This window comes from Neoarius graeffei, chromosome 16 (genome assembly GCF_027579695.1).
Source record: "Neoarius graeffei isolate fNeoGra1 chromosome 16, fNeoGra1.pri, whole genome shotgun sequence".
In the NCBI taxonomy this organism is placed as follows: domain Eukaryota; kingdom Metazoa; phylum Chordata; class Actinopteri; order Siluriformes; family Ariidae; genus Neoarius; species Neoarius graeffei.
The window spans coordinates 39,314,183-39,334,720 of NC_083584.1; the positions used below are offsets into that span (position 1 = coordinate 39,314,183).

General features: G+C 41.4%; 1 protein-coding gene across 1 annotated transcript in view; it reads right to left on the reverse strand.

Annotated features, from left to right (window-relative positions):
• Positions 1-20,538, reverse strand: part of csmd3b (CUB and Sushi multiple domains 3b) — an 898,971-nt gene that overhangs the window by 14,425 nt on the left and 864,008 nt on the right. Inside the window, 4 exon segments of the mRNA XM_060942250.1 lie at positions 3,332-3,397; positions 7,172-7,351; positions 15,286-15,397; positions 18,711-18,784. Coding sequence (XP_060798233.1) covers positions 3,332-3,397; positions 7,172-7,351; positions 15,286-15,397; positions 18,711-18,784 — 432 coding nt within the window.

Sequence of the window (20,538 nt, forward strand, 5' to 3'; positions counted from 1 at the left end):
GAAGTACTTGTACTCAGACCACATGCAGCTAGAAGTAAGTTTTCTGATTACACAGTGACTCTGGATGGCCTTTCTGTTTCTTCACGTGCAGCAGTAAAAGACCTCGGAGTGATTATTGACCCGTCTTTCATTCAAAACTCACATTGATAACATTACCTGGATAGCTTTCTTTCATCTCAGAAATATTGCTAAGATAAGAAATTTAATGTCACTACGTGACGCAGAAAAACTAGTTCATGCTTTCATTACCTCCAGGTTGGATTATTGTAATGCCTTACTGTCTGGATGTTCCAATAAGTGCATAAACAAGCTCCAGTTAGTTCAAAATGCAGCAGCAAGAGTCCTTACTAGAACTAGAAAATATGACCACATCACCTCTGTCTTATCCACACTGCATTGGCTCCCAATCAAATTTCGTATTGATTATAAAGTACTACTATTGACCTTTAAAGCACTGAATGGTCTCGCGCCATAGTACCTGAGTGAACTTCTGGTCCTCTATGACCTGCCACGCCTACTTAGATCAAAAGGTGCAGGCTATCTACTGGTACCTCGTATAGTGAAGGCTACATCAGGGGGCAGAGCCTTTTCTTACAAAGCCCCACAGTTATGGAACAGCCTTCCAAGTAATGTTCGGGAATCAGACAGTCTCAGCGTTTAAGTCTCGGCTGAAAACATATCTGTTTAGTCAAGCCTTTTGTTAATGGTGTTTATGAGGTAAAGGTGTAGATCTGGAGGGTCCTCAGACATGGAGTGTTTTGGTAAACTGGGATGTATGGATGCTGTCAGTCCCCACTCACTTGCTCACTCGAGTTTGTTGACGGTGTAGTGGCTGCTGCTTTATGTCCCGGGGCTCCCTCATGCCTGTGTTACCTTCTGGCTCTGCCCTTTTAGTTATGATGTCATAGTTAGTTGCCGGAGTCCCTGCTTGTACTCAGTGCAATATGTATACTGTCCCTACTTATACAGGTGACATTGGGCATACCTAACAACCTGTGTTTTCTCTCTCTCTCTCTCCCCCCTCCCCCCTCATCTGTCGTTCTGAGTTACATGTTGGTCCTGGGATCGAGATGCTGACCTCTTCTGCTCCTCAGACCTGCCTGATCCATCCTGGTGCCCTGTGTCTGGTTGGAGTCTCATCGCATCGCTCCTGTGGAGGACGGCCCCATGAGGACAGTTGAAAGTCACACTTGGAAGACACTCTGGACACTTACAGTAACGCTTTTATGGCTGAGGACTACAGTTGACTTGCTAACTTTAGGACTGCAGTTGTCATGAACAGTTTTGCACTCAAGTTTCCATCAGTGAAGAGTTTATAACATCAACAAAACTGACTTCTTGTTAAAACTGTTAATGTTATAGTCAGGCTGTCTGTTGTTGCCCAAATGAGGATGGGTTCCCTTTTGAGTCTGGTTCCTCTCGAGGTTTCTTCCTCATGTTGTCTGAGGGAGTTTTCCCTTGCCACCGTCGCCACAGGCGTGCTCATTGGGGATAGATTAGGGATAAAATTAGCTCATGTTTTAAGTCATTCAAATTGTGTAAAGCTGCTTTGCGACAATGTTTATTGTTAAAAGCACTATACAAATAAACTTGACTTGACCTACACCTTCCAAAAAGTTAAACTTTTGTCTCGTCAGTCCACAGAGTATTTTCCCAAAAGTCTTGGGGATCATCAAGATGTTTTCTGGCAAAACTGAGACGAGCCTTTATGTTCTTTTTGCTCAGCAGTGGTTTTTGTCTTGGAACTCTGCCATGCAGGCCATTTTTGCCCACTCTCTTTCTTATGGTGGAGTCATGAACATGGACCTTAACTGAGGCAAGTGAGGCCTACAGTTCTTTGGATGTTGTTGTGGGGTCTTTTGTGACTTCTTGGATGAGTCCTTGCTGCGCTCTTGGGGCAATTTTGGTCGGCCGGCCACTCCTGGGAAGGTTCACCACTGTTCCATGTTGTCGCCATTTGTGGATAATGGTTCTCACTGTGGTTCGCTGGAGTCCCAAAGCTTTAGAAATGGCATTATAACTTTTTCCAGACTGATAGATCTCAATTACTTTGTTTCTCATTTGTTCCTGAATTTCTTTGGCTCGCAGCATGATGTCTAGCTTTTGAGGACATTTTGGTCTACTTCACTTTGTCAGGTAAGTCCTATTTAAGTGATTTCTTGATTGAAAACAGGTGTGGCAGTAATCAGGCCTGGGTGTGGCTAGAGAAATTGAACTCAGCTTTCCAAAGCTGTGATAAACCACAGTTACTTTATGTTTTAACGGGGGAGAGAAATCACTTTTTCACACAGGGTCATGTAGGTTTGGAATTTTTTTCCCCTTAATAATAAAAACCTTCATTTAAAAACTGCATTTTGTGTTTACTTGTGTTATCTTTGTCTAATATTTACATTTTTTGATGATCTGAAACATTTAAGTGTGACAAACATGCAAAAAAATAAGAAATCAGGAAGGGGGCAAACACTTTTTCACAACACTGTATATGTTTCCATGCAGCATGTACAGTAAATGGCACAAATACCGTAAGTACCTTAGAGGGTACTGCTCCAGTGACCAGCTGTTGTACCCCTAAAGGTACAATAATGCACTTTATTTTCTGAGAGTGTAGGCAAAAAGATTTATATTGATATTCCCTTGCTACCCTGTATGATTTTATTTGGTCTGTGGCAATAATATCGATCAAATGGAGATAAAACAGAAAAAAACTGGAGGTGTTACAATTTCTTGACACCCTGTAAACCTATACTGGATAGAATTCGAGTACTCCGCACTCAGAAGACTCTAAAAGAGTGCTAAATTAGAATCCTCCTTTTAATAACACTTTATTCATTAACACATGAATCAGAAAGGATCGCTGATTAACTTTCACACCATATAAACTGGCCCTGATCCAAGAGCACTTGAGAACAGCTGCATCATACGTGCCAAAACTTCGCAAATGATCAGCTGCATGTTTTTCTTTCTTTCTCTTTTTTTCACGGAGTACATAAATGTTAGATCCTTGCTGTGCCTGATGAAGGTCAGGCAAAGAAGGAGGAGGATTATCACGCAGCTCCAGAAGAGTTTGTGAGTGGCCTGACTGCTGGGCCACTTTAGTATCAAACTGAGTGGAACCACTGCCCTACTTATTAGCTGCTTCTTCCTCAAGAGGACTTCTTTCCAGAATACATCAAGGACAGTGAAGAGTTTGAGCTACTGGTGCGCTGGACAGCAGAAGCTCTGCAATATTAAGCTGTTACTTTACTGTTCAGTGCGAATGGGCTTAAATCTGTAGCTTTTGAAATGTAATACGGCACAAAATGTCTTTTATCTCACTTTATTATATACTTACCATTTAGCTTGGGACTCGGTGTACCAGGGACTGGTTTAACAGGCTTCTCCGATAGCTTGGAGCCAGCTACAACGCACAGAAATAAATGTTTTAGTAGAGCATTCATTTTTTTTCATTCACTGCTTTATATCAAAATGCATATACACAGATAGTAGTGGTACAGTACTGGCAGGGCTCTGAGAATGCCGTGTTTTGCCATGTGGGCAGTAGCGTCTAGCAAAGGCTACTCCCCTATCTCTCCATCTTGCAAAATAAAAACTTATCACAGAACTGCAAGAGCCAAGGACAGTGACACTGCTATTGCATCGACTACTCCAAACATGCAAAAACTTCCTCTAGTCTGTGACAGAAGCAAACAAAAAAAACAGGAGAAATCTGTGATTAAAACAAACAAACCTAGCGTAGAACTGGGCGGGACACAGTGAACAGAATATTTTATTTTGGCTGCCTTTCACATCTGTTTGTGTGCAGTAATTATGAGGAAACCTGCAGTGTGCAGCTGTGTGCCCACACAGCAGTACAGGCAGGGTGCCATGAAGGCGTTGGGAGAAAACTGCAGCCACCATTGTTATCACATCTTTTTTCTTTTCCCCACACACAATACAAATGTTTACTTTAATGACCAGTGCATGTGAAAGGGCAACTATCTGTAAGTGCATGTGCAATGTCTTTAAACTGATTAATGGAGGATCAAAAGGGCCTCAACCAATCACTGGTAGATGTGTGTATCTGGGTAAAATCCGGTCACATAATGTGTGCAATAAGCGACTGCAATTCATTTAGACCTTTCTGTTAACCAAAAAAAAAAAAAATCTCATTACAACCAGATTTAGCAGATGACCTTTTAACAAAATTGTTTCATTTTCATTTTGGATAAAAGGTCCAAACCTTCTAAAGACTTTTTTTTTTTTTTAAAGGTGAGGGAAAGCATGAAATGTGATATGTATTAGAGAGACTGCATCAGTGCAGAAAATGTGTTTAAAGAAAACACATTTTGAACCTCATCTTGGCAACAGAATATCTATACAGTTTCCAACAAGCCTGAACAAGGACCTTGTGTAGTGTAATGATTTATAATCCCACTATCTGGTGTCACTCAGAATCAGATGGGCTCCCTTTTGTGTGTGCTTCCTTCAAGTTTTTTCTTGATTTACTCTCAGTAGGACTGTGCAGTGCCGTATATTGCACATGCTACAAAAAAAATCAATCTGTGTGATGAACGAATTTACCGCAGTAGCACCCGTGTGATGCAGTTTTGTGTGTGTGAGACACAAAGCTGTGTAAACTGCGGGATTGTGTCAAGTGTGTGAGGTGAATCGGTGGTGCATCGATATTCTACTTGGTAGTTGTAGTCTATTGTGTGATTAAAAATCATGTCACCATCTGCATAGAGCCCATACATCTAACACCAAATACCACAAGCTAGCCAGTAGTCTTAGGCAGCAGCTTTGGTATAACAGCTTTATTAGTATAACTACAGTTTTTCAGTCGTGTGGTGGCAATGTCACTGTTTTCTGAATCAAGTAGCTTTTCAGTAGCGTAGCTCTCTTATTGATCAAGTAGTGTAGGAGCATTAGTAACATTTTCCAGATCTTCGCTGAAGCTCAAGCAGAGCAGATCTTTCTGCTGCATTCTAAATAAAACTAAAGGCCTTAGCATTTATTTATTTAATCATCATCAGCCATGATCAGCCTACTGCAGGGCAAAAGCCTCCCCGAGTTGGTGCCAAAGATGTCCATCTTGTGCTGATGCAATCCACTTGTTACCAAGAAACTCTGTGAGCTCATCACTCCATCTCAGCTTCTGCCTTCCCCCAATTTTCTCTCTAATTTAGTCATGGCCAGTTCACCACCCACCAGACAGGTTTCCCCAATCACATGACAGCTACCAACTAGGGAAGGTAAAGCTCATCAAATGGGCCGAGACATGTGATGCCAGTTGACTGCATAGTTTCGAACTGTCACCTATGCAACATTAGGGGCGGCGTAACACACTCAGAGGAAAATGCCATCTGCGTATTTCTGTATGCATGAGCTCACAGATGCCCATGATTTGCTGTAACTGACAGGACAGAGAGTATGCCACCCCTCCATCCCTGTGCGCTCAGGCCAATTTTGCTCTCTTGGGCTCCCAGCCATAGCATCATTGGGATTCGAACTTGCTGACTTTGTTGCACCACTTGGGAGCGCAGTTAAACTATTTTTAATGGCTGAGGTTTTTTTGTGTGTGTGTCTGCATGGACTTGTGCTCGTTGACTGCGCATGTTGAATGCCAAGATGATGTGCCACAGAAGCACATCTGTATGACGGTGACATCACTTGGGGCGATGTAAGATGCACATTCATGCACTACCGACACCTGTGCTTTGTTATTATTTGGAGCACACTTGTTTTTTTTGCATTTTTTCTCAGTTTTTATTTGTTTGTTTGCTTGTTTTTGTTGCTAAATTAGTTCTGGAGGAGTGAGAGTAACAATCATGGATTACTGTTGAATAAAGAATTGAAGTGAACATTTTTTAATCTGTGTATCTGTTTGACTCACAATTATATTGAACACGGAGATGGCATTGAAGTTCCATCCATCCATCCATTATCTGTAGCTGCTTATCATGTTCTACAGGGTCGCAGGCAAGCTGGAGCCTATCCCAGCTGACTACGGGCGAAAGGCGGGGTACACCCTGGACAAGTCGCCAGGTCATCACAGGGCTGACACATAGACACAGACAACCATTCACACTCACATTCACACCTACGGTCAATTTAGAGTCACCAGTTAACCTAACCTGCATGTCTTTGGACTGTGGGGGAAACCGGAGCACCCGGAGGAAACCCACGCGGACACGGGGAGAACATGCAAACTCCACACAGAAAGGCTCTCGTCAGCCACTGGGCTCGAACACAGGACCTTCTTGCTGTGAGGCGACAGTGCTAACCACTACACCACCGTGCTGCCGGCATTGAAGTTGGTTCAATTAAACAAACAACAAAAAAAAACCCTGTCTGATGCAGTAAACTACTTTTGCCATGTTGGTGTAGCTTAGCTTGCTACATTTCTTCTTCAGTGTAGTGCCATACAAGCCTGCAAGGAAGAAACTCAAGAAGAATCACTGCCAAGTGAAATTAAGGGTGAAACAGATGGGAAAATATCTGAAAAGATTTCTTGTTCAGGTTTGGATTTTGTGTGCCCTATATACAACTTTCATGTCTTTTGCCAGTCACATGCCAGTTTAAGTGATGAACTGCACTATGTGTGGTTGTTTTTAGAGATGGTAACATATGTTTTATACTCGTGCTACAATATTGTGGCCTGTGCTACAAAATTATCAACCTCTGTAGCACCAGTGCTATGTGCAAAAAAGTTAACGTAGAGCCCTGTTCAAGGAGTTTTCCTTGCCGTGGTCTCTGGTTTGCTCATCAAGGATTTAAATCTACATGTAAAGTTGCTTTATGACAGATGTCTATTGCTAAAACCACTACACAAGTGAATCATCTATCCATCCATCAATCCATTATCGATGCCGCTTATCTTTCAGGGTCACGGAGAAGCTAGAATCAATCCCACCTGATTTCAGGCAAGAGGTGGGGTTCACCTTGGACAGGTTGCCAGTCTATTGCAGGGCACATTCACGCCTATGGGCAATTTAGAGTAGACAACTGACCTAATACACATGTCTTTGGAAGGAAACCCACACAGGCACAAGGAGAACATGCAAATTCCACACAGAACTTCAAACCCAGAACCTTCTCGCGGTGAGGCAACAGTGCTAACCACTGCACCACCGTGCCACCCAAGTGAACAGTTCTTTCATTCATTCAAAAAAAAAGTGTTGAGATATTATACCTCGACACACAGGCATCTTCCCTGTCCATGTACCATCAGACCTGCAGACTCGATGCTCTGAACCTCCAGACATGAAGAAACCGCTCTGGCAGGTGTAGATGAGAGTGTAGCCATAGCCAGGTAGGTCCATCCCCACCACTTCCACATGGGGTGGGCTCTCTGGCTGCTTACAACTATGGGCTGAAGGAACAAAGAAGAAAAGAAAAACACAAAGGAATAAAAGGTTATATATAATGAAAGACAAACAGTGAAAAACCAAATACTAACCCCGTTCTTCATTTCATGTCCAGGTCATGCACTTTCACAATATCCCATCTCCTCCCTCAGTACCTCTTAAAACAACAAAGATCATTGCCGGTCATCTTTCTTTCCCTATCTCAGTCCATCTCCCATCACTTTGGCTGTAGAAATTACTGAGAATGTGCCAGCCACTGATGTATACTGGCATGCTGCACAAGAAAGAAGCACACCTTTACTGGCAGATCAAGCACCAGGCAATGCGTAGTCACTCAGCGTAGGAGCTCCAGCTCTACTCCACTATGATCAAAAGTAACCCAGATTTGCCTCAACACTTTGATACTCTTTATTGATGAATATACCAGTCATGCTGAATATGGCTGTGAAATAAACACCTAATTACTCTCAGTAACTAGACAGTAATTCATTCAAACATTCCATACAGCCACATTTCAATTACGCTATGATGATAACCCTAAGCAGGGTTAAATAGCGCTATAAAACTACAAATTGCTTTGGAAATGTTTCACCATTGTTCCTCCCAAAGGTTAACCATTTACCAATAGGGTTAAAAGAGGGAGGAGAACAAACATCATTATGAGAGGTGCTTGTTTTGTATGTAGTCAGCTGCACTGGGTAAGCAAAATTAGTGTGCGAGTTTAAAAATAAATTGTGATTATTTCAAAACACAAAAATGGTATGATTACTCAGAAATATACAAAGGCTATTTAATCACAGGACAAGTTAATCACATACAATTAAAGTGCTGCAAACTTGGTTTTCCCCTACAGCTATCCCATTGCTCAATCTCTTAATTTTACAAAAACAATGACAGTGCACTGGGGGAGTCACATATGAAACAAAATGTAATTAACTTCTGAAATGGTTGGGCTGAATGGCAATCTGTCTTATGAAATTGGGAGGCAGCTGTTTCCTTTCTCCAACACAGTTACTGCAAGCTGTTTTAATGCTTCTCTTTCTGGAGCTTGTACTCATGAGCCAGTCTGAGTGAAGGCTTTCGCTTTCTGCGAGGTCACAGCTCGGCCATTTCACCGAATTGTGTGGTGTTTGATGACAGAACAATATGCTAATCTTGATCTTTTCGTTACGACCACTATACATAGGATTAATTTTAATAGATGGCTTGATATGGCCATAATCACTGTATACTACCCTTAAAGACAAATTATTTGGAAATGATTCAGAATTCAAGGACATAAATACTGTCCTGCAGTGATGCTGTCTAATTCAGACTTTGAACCCAAAGAAGGCTTTTATCAGTAGCTGAAGGCAACTCAAACAGCAGTCATACCAAAATCCTGTGGCACATGAACTAACTGTGCAGTCAGTGACAACCGTAACTCAAAAAAAGTTGGGATGCTGTGTAAAACGTAAATAAAACCAGAATTCTATGATTTGCAAATCACAGAAATCGTATATTTCAATGAAAATAGTATAGTATAGCATAGCATAGCATAGCATAGTATAGTATAGCACAACATATCAAATGTTGAAAGTGAGAAATCTTACTGGGTTTTTTTTGAAAAATAGATGCTCATTTTGAATTTGATGGCAGCAACATGGTTCAAAAAAGTTGGGACAGGGACAACAAAAGACTGGAAAAGTTGTGTAATGATAAAATAACTAATTAGGTTAATTGGCAACAAGATTCAGAGAATCCAGAGAAATCTCTATACGCAAGGAGTAATGCCAAAAACCATGAATGGATGGCCGTGATTTTCGGACCCTTGGGTGACACTGCATTAAAAATAGACACGATTCTGTTGTGGAAATTGCTGCATGGGCTCAGGAACATTTCCAAAAACAATCGCCTGTGAACACAGTTCATCACTGCATCCACAAACAGAAGGTTAAAACCATATATAAACAATATCCAGAAACACGGCTGATCTCTCTGAGCCCAAGCTCAGAGTGACTGAAGTGAAGTGAAAAACTGTCCTGTGGTCTGAGGAATCAAAATTTGAAATTCTTTTTGGGAAATCATGGACACCACGTCCTCCAGGCTAAAGAGCAGAGGGACCATCCGGCTTATCAGCACACAGTACAAAAGCCAGCATCTGTGATAGTATGAGGGTGCATTAGTGCACATGACATGGGTAGCTTGTACATCTGGGTAGGCATGATTAATGCTGAATGATATATACAGGTTTTGGAGCAACATGCTACCATCCAGACGACATCTTTTTCAGGGAAGGCCTTGCTTACTTCAGCAGGACAATGTCAAACCACCTTCTGCATGCATTATAACTGCATGGCTCCATAGTAAGAGAGTCCAGGTGCTAAACTGGCCTGCCTGCAGTCCAGACCTGTCTCCCATTGAAAACATTTGGCGCATTATGAAACACAAAATACAACAAGGAAGACCTCAAACTGCTGAGCAGGTGAAAAATATTAAGAAAGAACAGGACAACATGTCACTTTCAAAACAACAGCAACTGGTCGCCTCAGTTCCCAAACATTTACAGAGTGTTTTTAAAAGTAGAGGTAATGCATCACTTTAGTAAACATGCCCCTGTCCCAACGTTTTTGAACTGTGTTTCTGGTATCAAATTCAAAATGATCATATATTTTTCAAAACACAATACAATTTCTCGGTTTCAACATTTGATATGTTATCTTTGTACTATTTTCAATGAAATACAGTTTCCATGATTTGCAAAACATCACATTTTGTTTTTATTTACATTTTAAGCTATGGTCACACCATGGCTCACGATGCTTTATGATGGGTTATCAATGAAAATGAGGCGTTTTGGTGACGCTGCATGGTGAGCTAATAATTGTGGTCACACAGCAGGCGAACACTTGACTGTGCGCTCAAGTGGTCACGCTCGCTCACAGGACCCAGTTATTGTGGGAAACACCTGATGCTGATTTGAGTGCAATCAGCACGCACATGTAAAGACACAGAGGCTTTGCAAAGTATCACCACGGTTACATTTGTTTCTAGCCATGTTTATGACTGTTTTCATTTTCGTTTGTTTTTTGTAAATATCACATCTGCTAATAAACACTCTTCCTGCACTTAGATCTGTGTACCACTGCATACCTGACAGTATACTGACAAATTCTCTGTGATTACAGCGTCCTTATATGCACATGCTGATTGTGCTCAAATCAGCATTAGGTGTTTCCCATCACGACTGGGTTTTAAGTGCCCTCACAAGGCGCTCCGAAGGATCCCTGAATGTAAATGTACTTTTTAAGTCTCGGTGAAGGTTAGGCTATGCTGAGCCACTGTGTTAATGAGGCTTCTGTGAGCATCGGGGACACAGATTCAAGACAAAAACATCGCAAAAGGTTCAAAGAAGGTTCCTCAAGTTTTGGAAAATATTCCCAAACCCATCTGCAAGTATTTGCCATGTAGTTTGCTGATGAAAACATTGACACCAATTGATGCGATGTTTTTGGCCACTCACGAGGTGGAGACACACCAAAAAACAACTTGTGCAAAGCTTGGCAAACAATTGCCGTGTATTGCGTGATTGGTGGCAATACTACAAATTTTTCATCACCATGTAGTCGCAAACCCATCGCAAGCTGTAGTGCGACCAGGGCCTTATACATTGTCCCAACTTTTTTGGAATTGGGGTTGTATTTCTAGACTACTTTACAAATGACAAAAAAATGCATACCAAGCAAATAATGCTCTTTATTTCTGTTCCATTTTCTTACCATGGATTAATAAGCAATATGCTTTTTAAATTAAATTTTAAGTACAGAGTAAGGACTACAGTATATTATCCTCAAATCCTTATGAAAGACCTATTACATAAACAAGGACATGTTGCGGTTTCTGAAAAGTTTTGAACTCAATTTCCAGTTTCAGTTTTTGTAAGTACCAGGAAACAAAACATAATGATGCTTTCTACTCTGCAGAAACCAAACACTCTTTGTAAAAGAGGAAAAATGACTTATGTAAAACCCTGTTGCTGGAGGAACAGGAGCTCACAATCATAGAGCACTATTTTTTTTATTTATTTATTTTGAGGATAACCCCTTGAGATGTGGCATCTCATTTTCAAGGGGGTCCTAATGACAATACCAAAAAAGAAAAACAGGACTTGAATAGCTAATAGTACACAAGCCTACTGAGACACTTTCTTCTGAGATTATGGAACTTGTATCACCCTTCCACCTTTTTAAAATTTTCATAGTTTACATCCTTACAACATGCAGTACCAGTCAAATGAAGTTAGTTAAGACAATGCCAATAGAGTGCAAAGCATCATCAAGGTAAACAGTGGCTACTTTGAAGAGTCTAAAATCTGAAACAGATTTTGCTTTTTTAAAACACGCTTTTCATTACCACATAATTCCATATACAGTGCCCTCCATGATAATTGTCCCCCCTTGTAAAGATTAGTAAAAAAGATTAGAAAAAATTCACCTTTTGGTGAAGTCACTTCATCTCACACTGAAAAAAAATTAGAAAATCCAACCTTTAATAGAAATAAATTTAATAAGATTAAAAAAAAAATTCTCATCAAGAAATAATTATTTTCAACAAAAGCACATGTGCGGGCAGCACGGTGGTGTAGTGGTTAGCGCTGTCGCCTCACAGCAAGAAGGTCCTGGGTTCGAGCCCCGGGGCCGGCGAGGGCCTTTTTGTGTGGAGTTTGCATGTTCTCCACGTGTCCGCGTGGGTTTCCTCCGGGTGCTCCGGTTTCCTCCACAGTCCAAAGACATGCAGGTTAGGTTAACTGGTGACTCTAAATTGACCGTAGGTGTGAATGTGAGTGTGAATGGTTGTCTGTGTCTATGTGTCAGCCCTGTGATGACCTGGCGACTTGTCCAGGGTGTACCCCGCCTTTCGCCCGTAGTCAGCTGGGATAGGCTCCAGCTTGCCTGCGACCCTGTAGAAGGATAAAGCGGCTACAGATAATGAGATGAGATGAGATGAGCACATGTGCTACTTATTATTGGCACCTGTGGAAATGATTGCGCAAACAGTGCAACTGAAGTCATGTTTCCCATTTAAATAGTACATTTTTTGCGTTGATTGGAGCGTGTAGGAACTTTCAAGCTGAAATCCATGACTTCCTGATTAACTGGGGAACAAACATGAGGTGACACAGTGGCCACATTCCCTTAGTCATCCAGCAACATGGGAAAGATAAGAGAACAAACAAGCCAAATGAGGCGGAGAAGTGTTGTTGACCTTCATAAGCCAGGGAATACGGTTATAAAAAATAGCTATTCGCCTGAAAATGTCAATTTCTACTGTTAGGGCAATAATAAAAAAGTGGACACCAGTTGGAACTGTCACAAACTTGCCTGGAAGAGGACCAAAGTTTATTTTGCCCCCAGGTACAGCAAACAGGATGGTAAGAGAAGCAAGCCAGCAAAAAAAAAAAAAACTCCAATAAACCAAACAAACAACCCCCCCCCAAAAAAAAAAAAACCCCACACAAAACAAAACAAAAAACCCTCTCCAATGATCACTGTTGGTGAATTACAAGAAAAAGTAAAATCTTAGGGTTTCCAAGTCTCCAAAACCACCATCAGACACCACCATCATACCAACAGATTATATGGAAAGTTTGCCAGAAAAAAAGCCTTTTCTGACAATAAGCACCTGAAGTTTGTGAAACACTACTACAACTTTGACGGGAATCGTGTTCGATGGTCTGATGTAACAAAAATGGAGCTTTTTTGGAAATAAACACTCAAGGTGGGTTTGGTGTTAAAAAAAAAAAAAAGGATGGCTATAATGAAAGGAACCCAATTGCAACTGTAAAATATGGTGGAAGTTCTGTGATGTTTTGGGGCTGTTTTTCCTCCAAAGGTCCTGGAAACCTTGTTAGAATACATGGCATCATGGACTCCATGAAATATCAAGACATTTTAAATCAAAATCTGGCTGCCTCTGGCAGGAAACTAAAACTGAGTTGTCAGTGGATCTTCCAGCAGGACAGTGATCCAAAGCATATGTCCAAATCAACACAAAAAGGTCATCTGAGCACAAAATCAAGCTTCTGCCACGGCCATCTCAGTCCCCTGACCTGAACCCCACTGAAAACCTGTGGGTGAGCTGAAGAGGAGAGAGCACAAGAGAGGGCCTCGGACCCTGGATGACCTGGAGAGATCGTGTAAACAGGAATGGTCTCAGATGCCCTGCTCTGTATCTCCAACCTTAGAAAATGTTATAGGAGAGACTCAGTGCTGTTTTACTGGCAAAGGGAGGTTGCATAGCTGCCAACTACTACGAATAAATCGTATTTATTACGATTTGTCGTTTTGATTACGAAAATACGAATTTACTACAATAAAATACGATTTTGCCAATTTTCATGGGTCATTTTCAAAGTCTATCATCGGTGGGATTCGTATTTGATAAAATACCGCTTCGTTCCAAGCGGCAGATACTACGCCAAATTTCATTGGCTATTGCTTGTTCTCTCAGCCAATCAATGATGCTATTAGATCATCCATGGCACGCTATCGTCTGGCCTTTGTTCACGAAGTTTCTGAACAAAGCATGGCGTTTCAAGCTTTTGTTATGAAGATGTAGCGTAGTACTAATCTCTAAAGAATGCATGGCTAAGGGGAAGGGCCAGCGCTTCAAGGACTCGTACCGAGAGGAGTTTCTCTTCATTTCTAAGTCAAGTAAGGGCGATCACTACGCGTTTTGTGCTCCATGTCGGCGAGACATTTCTATCAGTCATGGCGGGTGTTCTGATATCGTAACACATGTGAAAACCTCCCTTCACAAGGAAAGCACAGACAATATTTCAAAGACTGCAAAGATGTCGGAAGATGTCGGAAATCACGAGGTCAAGCAAGGGACAGACAGACAACAGTGCTTCGGGGTCTTCCAAGAAGATGAATAACTCCAAATTTAAAGTAAGTATAATTTCATTAATTGTTTCTATTTTCGTAAACACTTTTAATAATTTTTATTCTGTGAAACTATCGAACTGCAATTGCATCTATATATTCAAACTGGCAAACAAGCTGGTAGATATATACAGTATTGCCAATTTTCACATTTTGTTGTATATTTAATTTTGATGGCAAAGTTCATAATATTTTTTTGTATCAACTGTCATTGATGTAATATATTCTTAATTCATTTTTGTTTGTGACTAATGAATGAATGGTGTTAGATATTGCCAAGTTTATGTGGTGCAATAACATCAACTGTTGACTGAGTAAGCTCTGGTCTATTTCTCTAATGTGTACTTTGTCAAAAGTTATATGTGCCAATTGCATTGTTTGAAGTTTTTGCCTGATTCACTGACTATTTTCATACATTGTTGAAAAGAACTTTGCAAATTAATGTAAGATGATAGTTTAGTTTGTAGAATAAATTTTGTCAAACTATTTTGTTTTAGTGTGATTTTTCAGGGTAGTTTTGCTAGAAAGCTTTGGCGGCGGGGGGCTTCGCCCCCCCGACCCCCCACCAAGACTCAGTACCCAACCTTGTATTACTACTTACAACTTTGAAATGTTGGCAGCTATGAGGTTGTACAAAGTATTAAATGCAGGGGTGCCAGTAATATAATTATTTCTTGATGAAGGATTTGTTTTTCTCTGAATAAATTGATTTCAATTAAAGGTTGGATTTTTCTCATTTTTTTCAGTGTGAGATGAAGCGACTTCCCCAAAAGGTGGATTTTTTTTTCTAACACTTTTTTAAAATAATCATTACAAGGGGTGCCAATAATCGTGGAGGGCACTGTATGTTCCATATGTCATCTTACAGTTTTGCATGTCTTCAGTATTGCTCTACAATGTATAATCAAAATACAGAAAAACCTACAAATGAATGGGTGTTTCCAAATGTTTGACTGGTACTGTATGTGTCTAATTTTTAAAGCATGTAAATATAAATGTTAACCAAGGGAACATACGGATGCACTCTGGCTGGGTGCCGCTCCAGGTGAGATCAGCCTGGCACAGTCGAGTGGTGGAGCCCTGAAGTAAGTGTCCTGGCTGGCACTGGAAGGCCACCATGCTTCCAACCTGCAGCATGAAAGCAACATCACACACTCCATGAGCAGAAATCATTCAAATACACCTCTGTAAAAGAAGTTCTGAAAGAAGCACTTTGGAATATTTTACTTGTACTCCTTGGATAATATGTACATGTGCTCTGAATGACATTCTAGACAGACACGAGTCTAGTAGAGAAAGATACCACAAATGATGGGGTCTGAAAATTGGACAGTGTTTTAATTGATGAGGAAAACTGAACCCGAACACTATTTTATCATTTATGGACCATGACTCCACCTGCCATCATTTTCTTGCAGTTTTGGAGTCTCAGTAAGTTTGTTCTGGTCAACAACTGCAGGCACACAGTAATGCAAAGAGGTTTCAGCTCCAGTATAATAGGGTGAGTGATAAATTAATTAGCTGGCCCACCTGGTAAGTGAAAGCTCCAGTGTCCTTGGCCAGACCCATGTTTTCATATCCAAGAAACTTAATTTACTAGGAAAAAACGGGAGTAGCTAACATAATGTAATAACATAACAGCTAGTTGGCTAGCTGTATACAGAATGAACAAATATACGAATTCCTGGGGGGTGGGGGAATTGGTAGGCATAGTCCTTATCTCCTCCTGATTTTAAGCTTTTAGTATTGCCTTGCACCCCATGTTTGAAATCTTGACATTTTGTGTAAGAATTCTGGCACTCTCTCCTTACATGACAAGTAAAAATATTATTTGACTCTGGCTTCCATCTTTATTTTCTCTTGGTATGTTTAAACGTGGCGGCACGGTGGTGTAGTGGTTAGCGCTGTTGCCTCACAGCAAGAAGGTCCGGGTTCGAGCCCCGTGGCCGGCGAGGGCCTTTCTGTGTGGAGTTTGCATGTTCTCCCCGTGTCCGTGTGGGTTTCCTCCGGGTGCTCCGGTTTCCCCCACAGTCCAAAGACATGCAGGTTAGGTTAACTGGTGACTCTAAATTGACCGTAGGTGTGAATGTGAGTGTGAATGGTTGTCTGTGTCTATGTGTCAGCCCTGTGATGACCTGGCGACTTGTCCAGGGTGTACCCCGCCTTTCGCCCGTAGTCAGCTGGGATAGGCTCCAGCTTGCCTGCGACCCTGTAGAACAGGATAAAGCGGCTAGAGATAATGAGATGAGATGAGATGTTTAAATGTACCGGGAGATTGCAAGGTTCTACTCATGGTCGGGTCACACCAAAGACCATCATATAAATGGTACCTACTGCCATCTGGCAAGACACGCTGCAATACAGATGTGAGTGAGCCAAACTCTCGCGGTTACCAGATGACTAGCCCCCCACTGGAACCCAAGCTATATAATAGGCGAGAGGCCGAGGGCTACTGAAACGGAGATTGATGCTGCCCGATGTGCCTTAAAAGCTGGTTAGTACTGGGACAAGAGACTGCCTGGGAAGACCCGGTCCTGGCACAGGACGGACTTTGACTTTGATGTTTAAACATGATGTTAATAAACTGCATGTTGTGCTAACAGGAACTACAATTAATTTTGTTCGATACCTGCCATCCATTCATGTTAATTAATTCACCTAGTAAAAATAATTCTACCATCATCCAGATCATTCCTTAAATGATGTGTGTAGTGGATGCAAGCTCTGACATTCAGAAGCTTATGCTATAATTACAGCATTGTGAAGTGTCACAATACCGTGAAGAACCTTATATTTAAACACAAGCACTGTTTGTTTTCCAAAGTCAGCAGGACATAAAGGGTTCTTTTTTAGGTTGTTAAAACCACGAATAAAAATCTAATAGCCTGAACACAAAATCTGCTTGAATCAGGCACCCAGGTTAGTGATCTGTCCACCCCTGGTATGTTGACTGAATATCAGAACCACTGAGCTTCATGTAAAACACCTTTACATGATGTGATTGTTTATGTTGGTTCTTCCTGGTGTGTTCATGGAGCATGTACTGCAGTTCTGATATTAACTAGACTGACAGAGTCGGGTGAGTGAAATATTAACATGTGTCAGAGTGACACATGGGCTCGGCACATTAATTGATTAACATGTTCTTTTTGGCGATGAACCTGGCTGATGTGCCATAGGCACTGCTGCTTATCTGAAGGGTACAATATCTCCTGCTCTCCAATATCATTACACGTTGTCTCGTGAAAGGGCGTCAGTAGATCCAGTGAAATGATTTATGAGGCAGGAAAGCCTGATATTTCGCTGTCCTCTGAAGCCTCACCATGCCTTGGTCCCTGCATTACATTAAGGGGCTGAATTCTTAATGCTTGTGTAACTCAGGGTAAAATGCTTGCCTTCTTACACGGTCTCTCTCAGTTCCTCTCCTTTTCATTACAAGTATGTATATTTTAGTTAAAATAACTTGTTTATTTGCAGTTCCGGGCGGCACGGTGGTGTAGTGGTTAGCGCTGTCGCCTCACAGCAAGAAGGTCTGGGTTCGAGCCCCGTGGCCGGTGAGGGCCTTTCTGTGCGGAGTTTGCATGTTCTCCCCGTGTCTGCGTGGGTTTCCTCCGGGTGCTCCGGTTTCCCCCACAGTCCAAAGACATGCAGGTTAGGTTAACTGGTGACTCTAAATTGACCGTAGGTGTGAATGTGAGTGTGAATGGTTGTCTGTGTCTATGTGTCAGCCCTGTGATGACCTGGCGACTTGTCCAGGGTGTACCCCGCCTTTCGCCCGTAGTTAGCTGGGATAGGCTCCAGCTTGCCTGCGACCCTGTAGAACTGGATAAAGCGGCTACAGATAATGAGATGAGATGAGATTTGCAGTTCCTTCTGTCCTACACTCTTAATTCATTTTCATTGAAAAAAAAAGATTGTCGGACAGAAGGAACATTAAACAAACAAATTATTCACCAAGCTCATTTTTATTAGTGAATACTTGAACTGAAAGTATTGGCAACAGAATCTGAAAATACCAAAAGTCCCATTTCTGAGACAAGCTGTCCACTTTGTGCAGATGTTGTTGCATTTGTCTTATTTATGGGCATTTATATCTTTCTTTTTTTCTACTTCACTGTAGCCCAGTTTGTTAGTAAACACAAACAATTTCCCAGTTCTGGCAGCAAATCAATTTCTCTCCTCATTAAGGACATGAAATGAAGTAAGGCTTGTGTATGTCCTGCTGTACTTGCATTGTCAGACACCCAGCCAACTAACGCATGCACACACGAAGCCTTGTGGTCATGTTACAAAGATTTTAAGTAGATCAGGTGTAAATAAATTGTGACAATCATGTTCCAACATGCCTCATGTACAGAAAACTAATCAAGGCTACAGAATTCATTTTCATCACGTTCAGTGAGCGTACGGTAACAAGCCGTTTCACTGCTGCTGGGTTTACCTTGAAGCCAAAGGTCCTGTTCATAGAGCCATAACGAGGTGTCCCTGGATTCTCACAGGTGGTGCGGGTTGGTTCTGGGAACAAAGAAAGACGATAAGGAGAGAGAAAAGGCAACACAGAAGAAATCAAGAAAAAGAAATATCTAGGAAGAGAGAGAGAGAAAATGAAAGAGAGAGAAATCAAGATTCCATAACTCACTTCTCCTACTCCCTCCCTTTGAGCTCAAGACGCAGCAGACCTATCACTGCTGCATAACGAGAGATAGTACTCATAAACATGCAGCATCGCTCCCTCCCTTGTGTTTTCCCTGCAGTACTAGGGCCTGGCTTATCGTGATGGTTATGGAGACGATGTTTCAGTGTGTGCTGCAGAAACTGTGATTTTTTTTTGTAAAAATGGAAAGTGAGGGGAGACCCAGCAGGGGGCAATGTTGCTGCAGTGTTGGGGGGGCTCAGAGCCAGCTGTGCTGCTCAGTAATTGGGATGTGGAGCACATCCGTGAGCTAACGCAGAAACCAAAGATTTAATGCAGGCGTGCAAATGCCAGGACAGCGTAGAAGACTTACGCAATGGGACTGCTTATACCTTCGAGCAAAAAAAAAAAAAATCTTTTCTGATTACAAAATCAGCACCTGTGAAAAGCATGTACAGGGAGGCAGCAACACTGGCTTTGACTGCAGCAGGGAGAGTGTTGGTTAAAGATCTATGTATGAAGGTGATACGTGCATGCCAGCACACACCCCTACAGCCACACAAATTTGCACGCACGCACACACACACACACACACACACACACACACACACACACACAGACCTACTTCTCATACTTTTCTTGATAGCATGAAAGATTTGTCAATTTAATATCAGACTTGTGAAACATGATGAGAAAGTAGACAGTGTGAACATTTTTATGCAGTCTGTCCAGCAACTAGACAGTTGTGCTCTAGTTTTCTGAGTCCTTGTGCACTTGTGGCATCTTTTTATCATAAAATTAAAAAGCTCTTTCTGGGCCTTGTGGTTAAGTGACATCACATCACAATTATTTATTATAGGACATTATAAAGCTTTCTGCAACTCTCTGGATAAATAAAATGATGAGGTATATAACTAATTAGATGCTCTGTGTGGCAACACAGGCTGTTATTGTAAGTCAACTGAGGCTATAACCAAATATTAAGCTACCTTTGCAGTCACACCCTTGTTGGCCATTCATCTCTCCTCAGTAACGCTCCATCTGAGCTTGGAACAATTATTCAATTACTTAGTCAATAAAAACAATTATCAGTGCACTTATTGATGTCAGGAGAACACCATCTTTAGGGAAATATACACAAGTGAGTTATAATTTGATAATTGTCGTCCTTGGGGGATACAGGAAGAGCCTTTATTAATTATGTATCATGAAATATGACTGATGAAAATGCTCTAAGCCTTTACACGTACATGTAAAGACACTGGCTGAATCCTAATGCGCAATAAGACACTAACCCATACACATATATGTTATATATACTGTATATAGTAGGCTGCTTTTTACAAAACAAATGTTATGCAACACATTCAGTTTATTCACAATTTGAACTTTTAGTCAGAACATTAAATCATAAATACTTGCTTAATACTTCTTATTATATTACTTTTGAAATAACATAATTAGCATGTATTCATCATCTCATTATCTCTCTAGCCGCTTTATGCTTCTACAGGGTCGCAGTCGAGCTGGAGCCTATCCCAGCTGACTACGGGCGAAAGGCGGGGTACACCCTGGACAAGTCGCCAGGTCATCACAGGGCTGACACATAGACACAGACAACCATTCACACTCACAT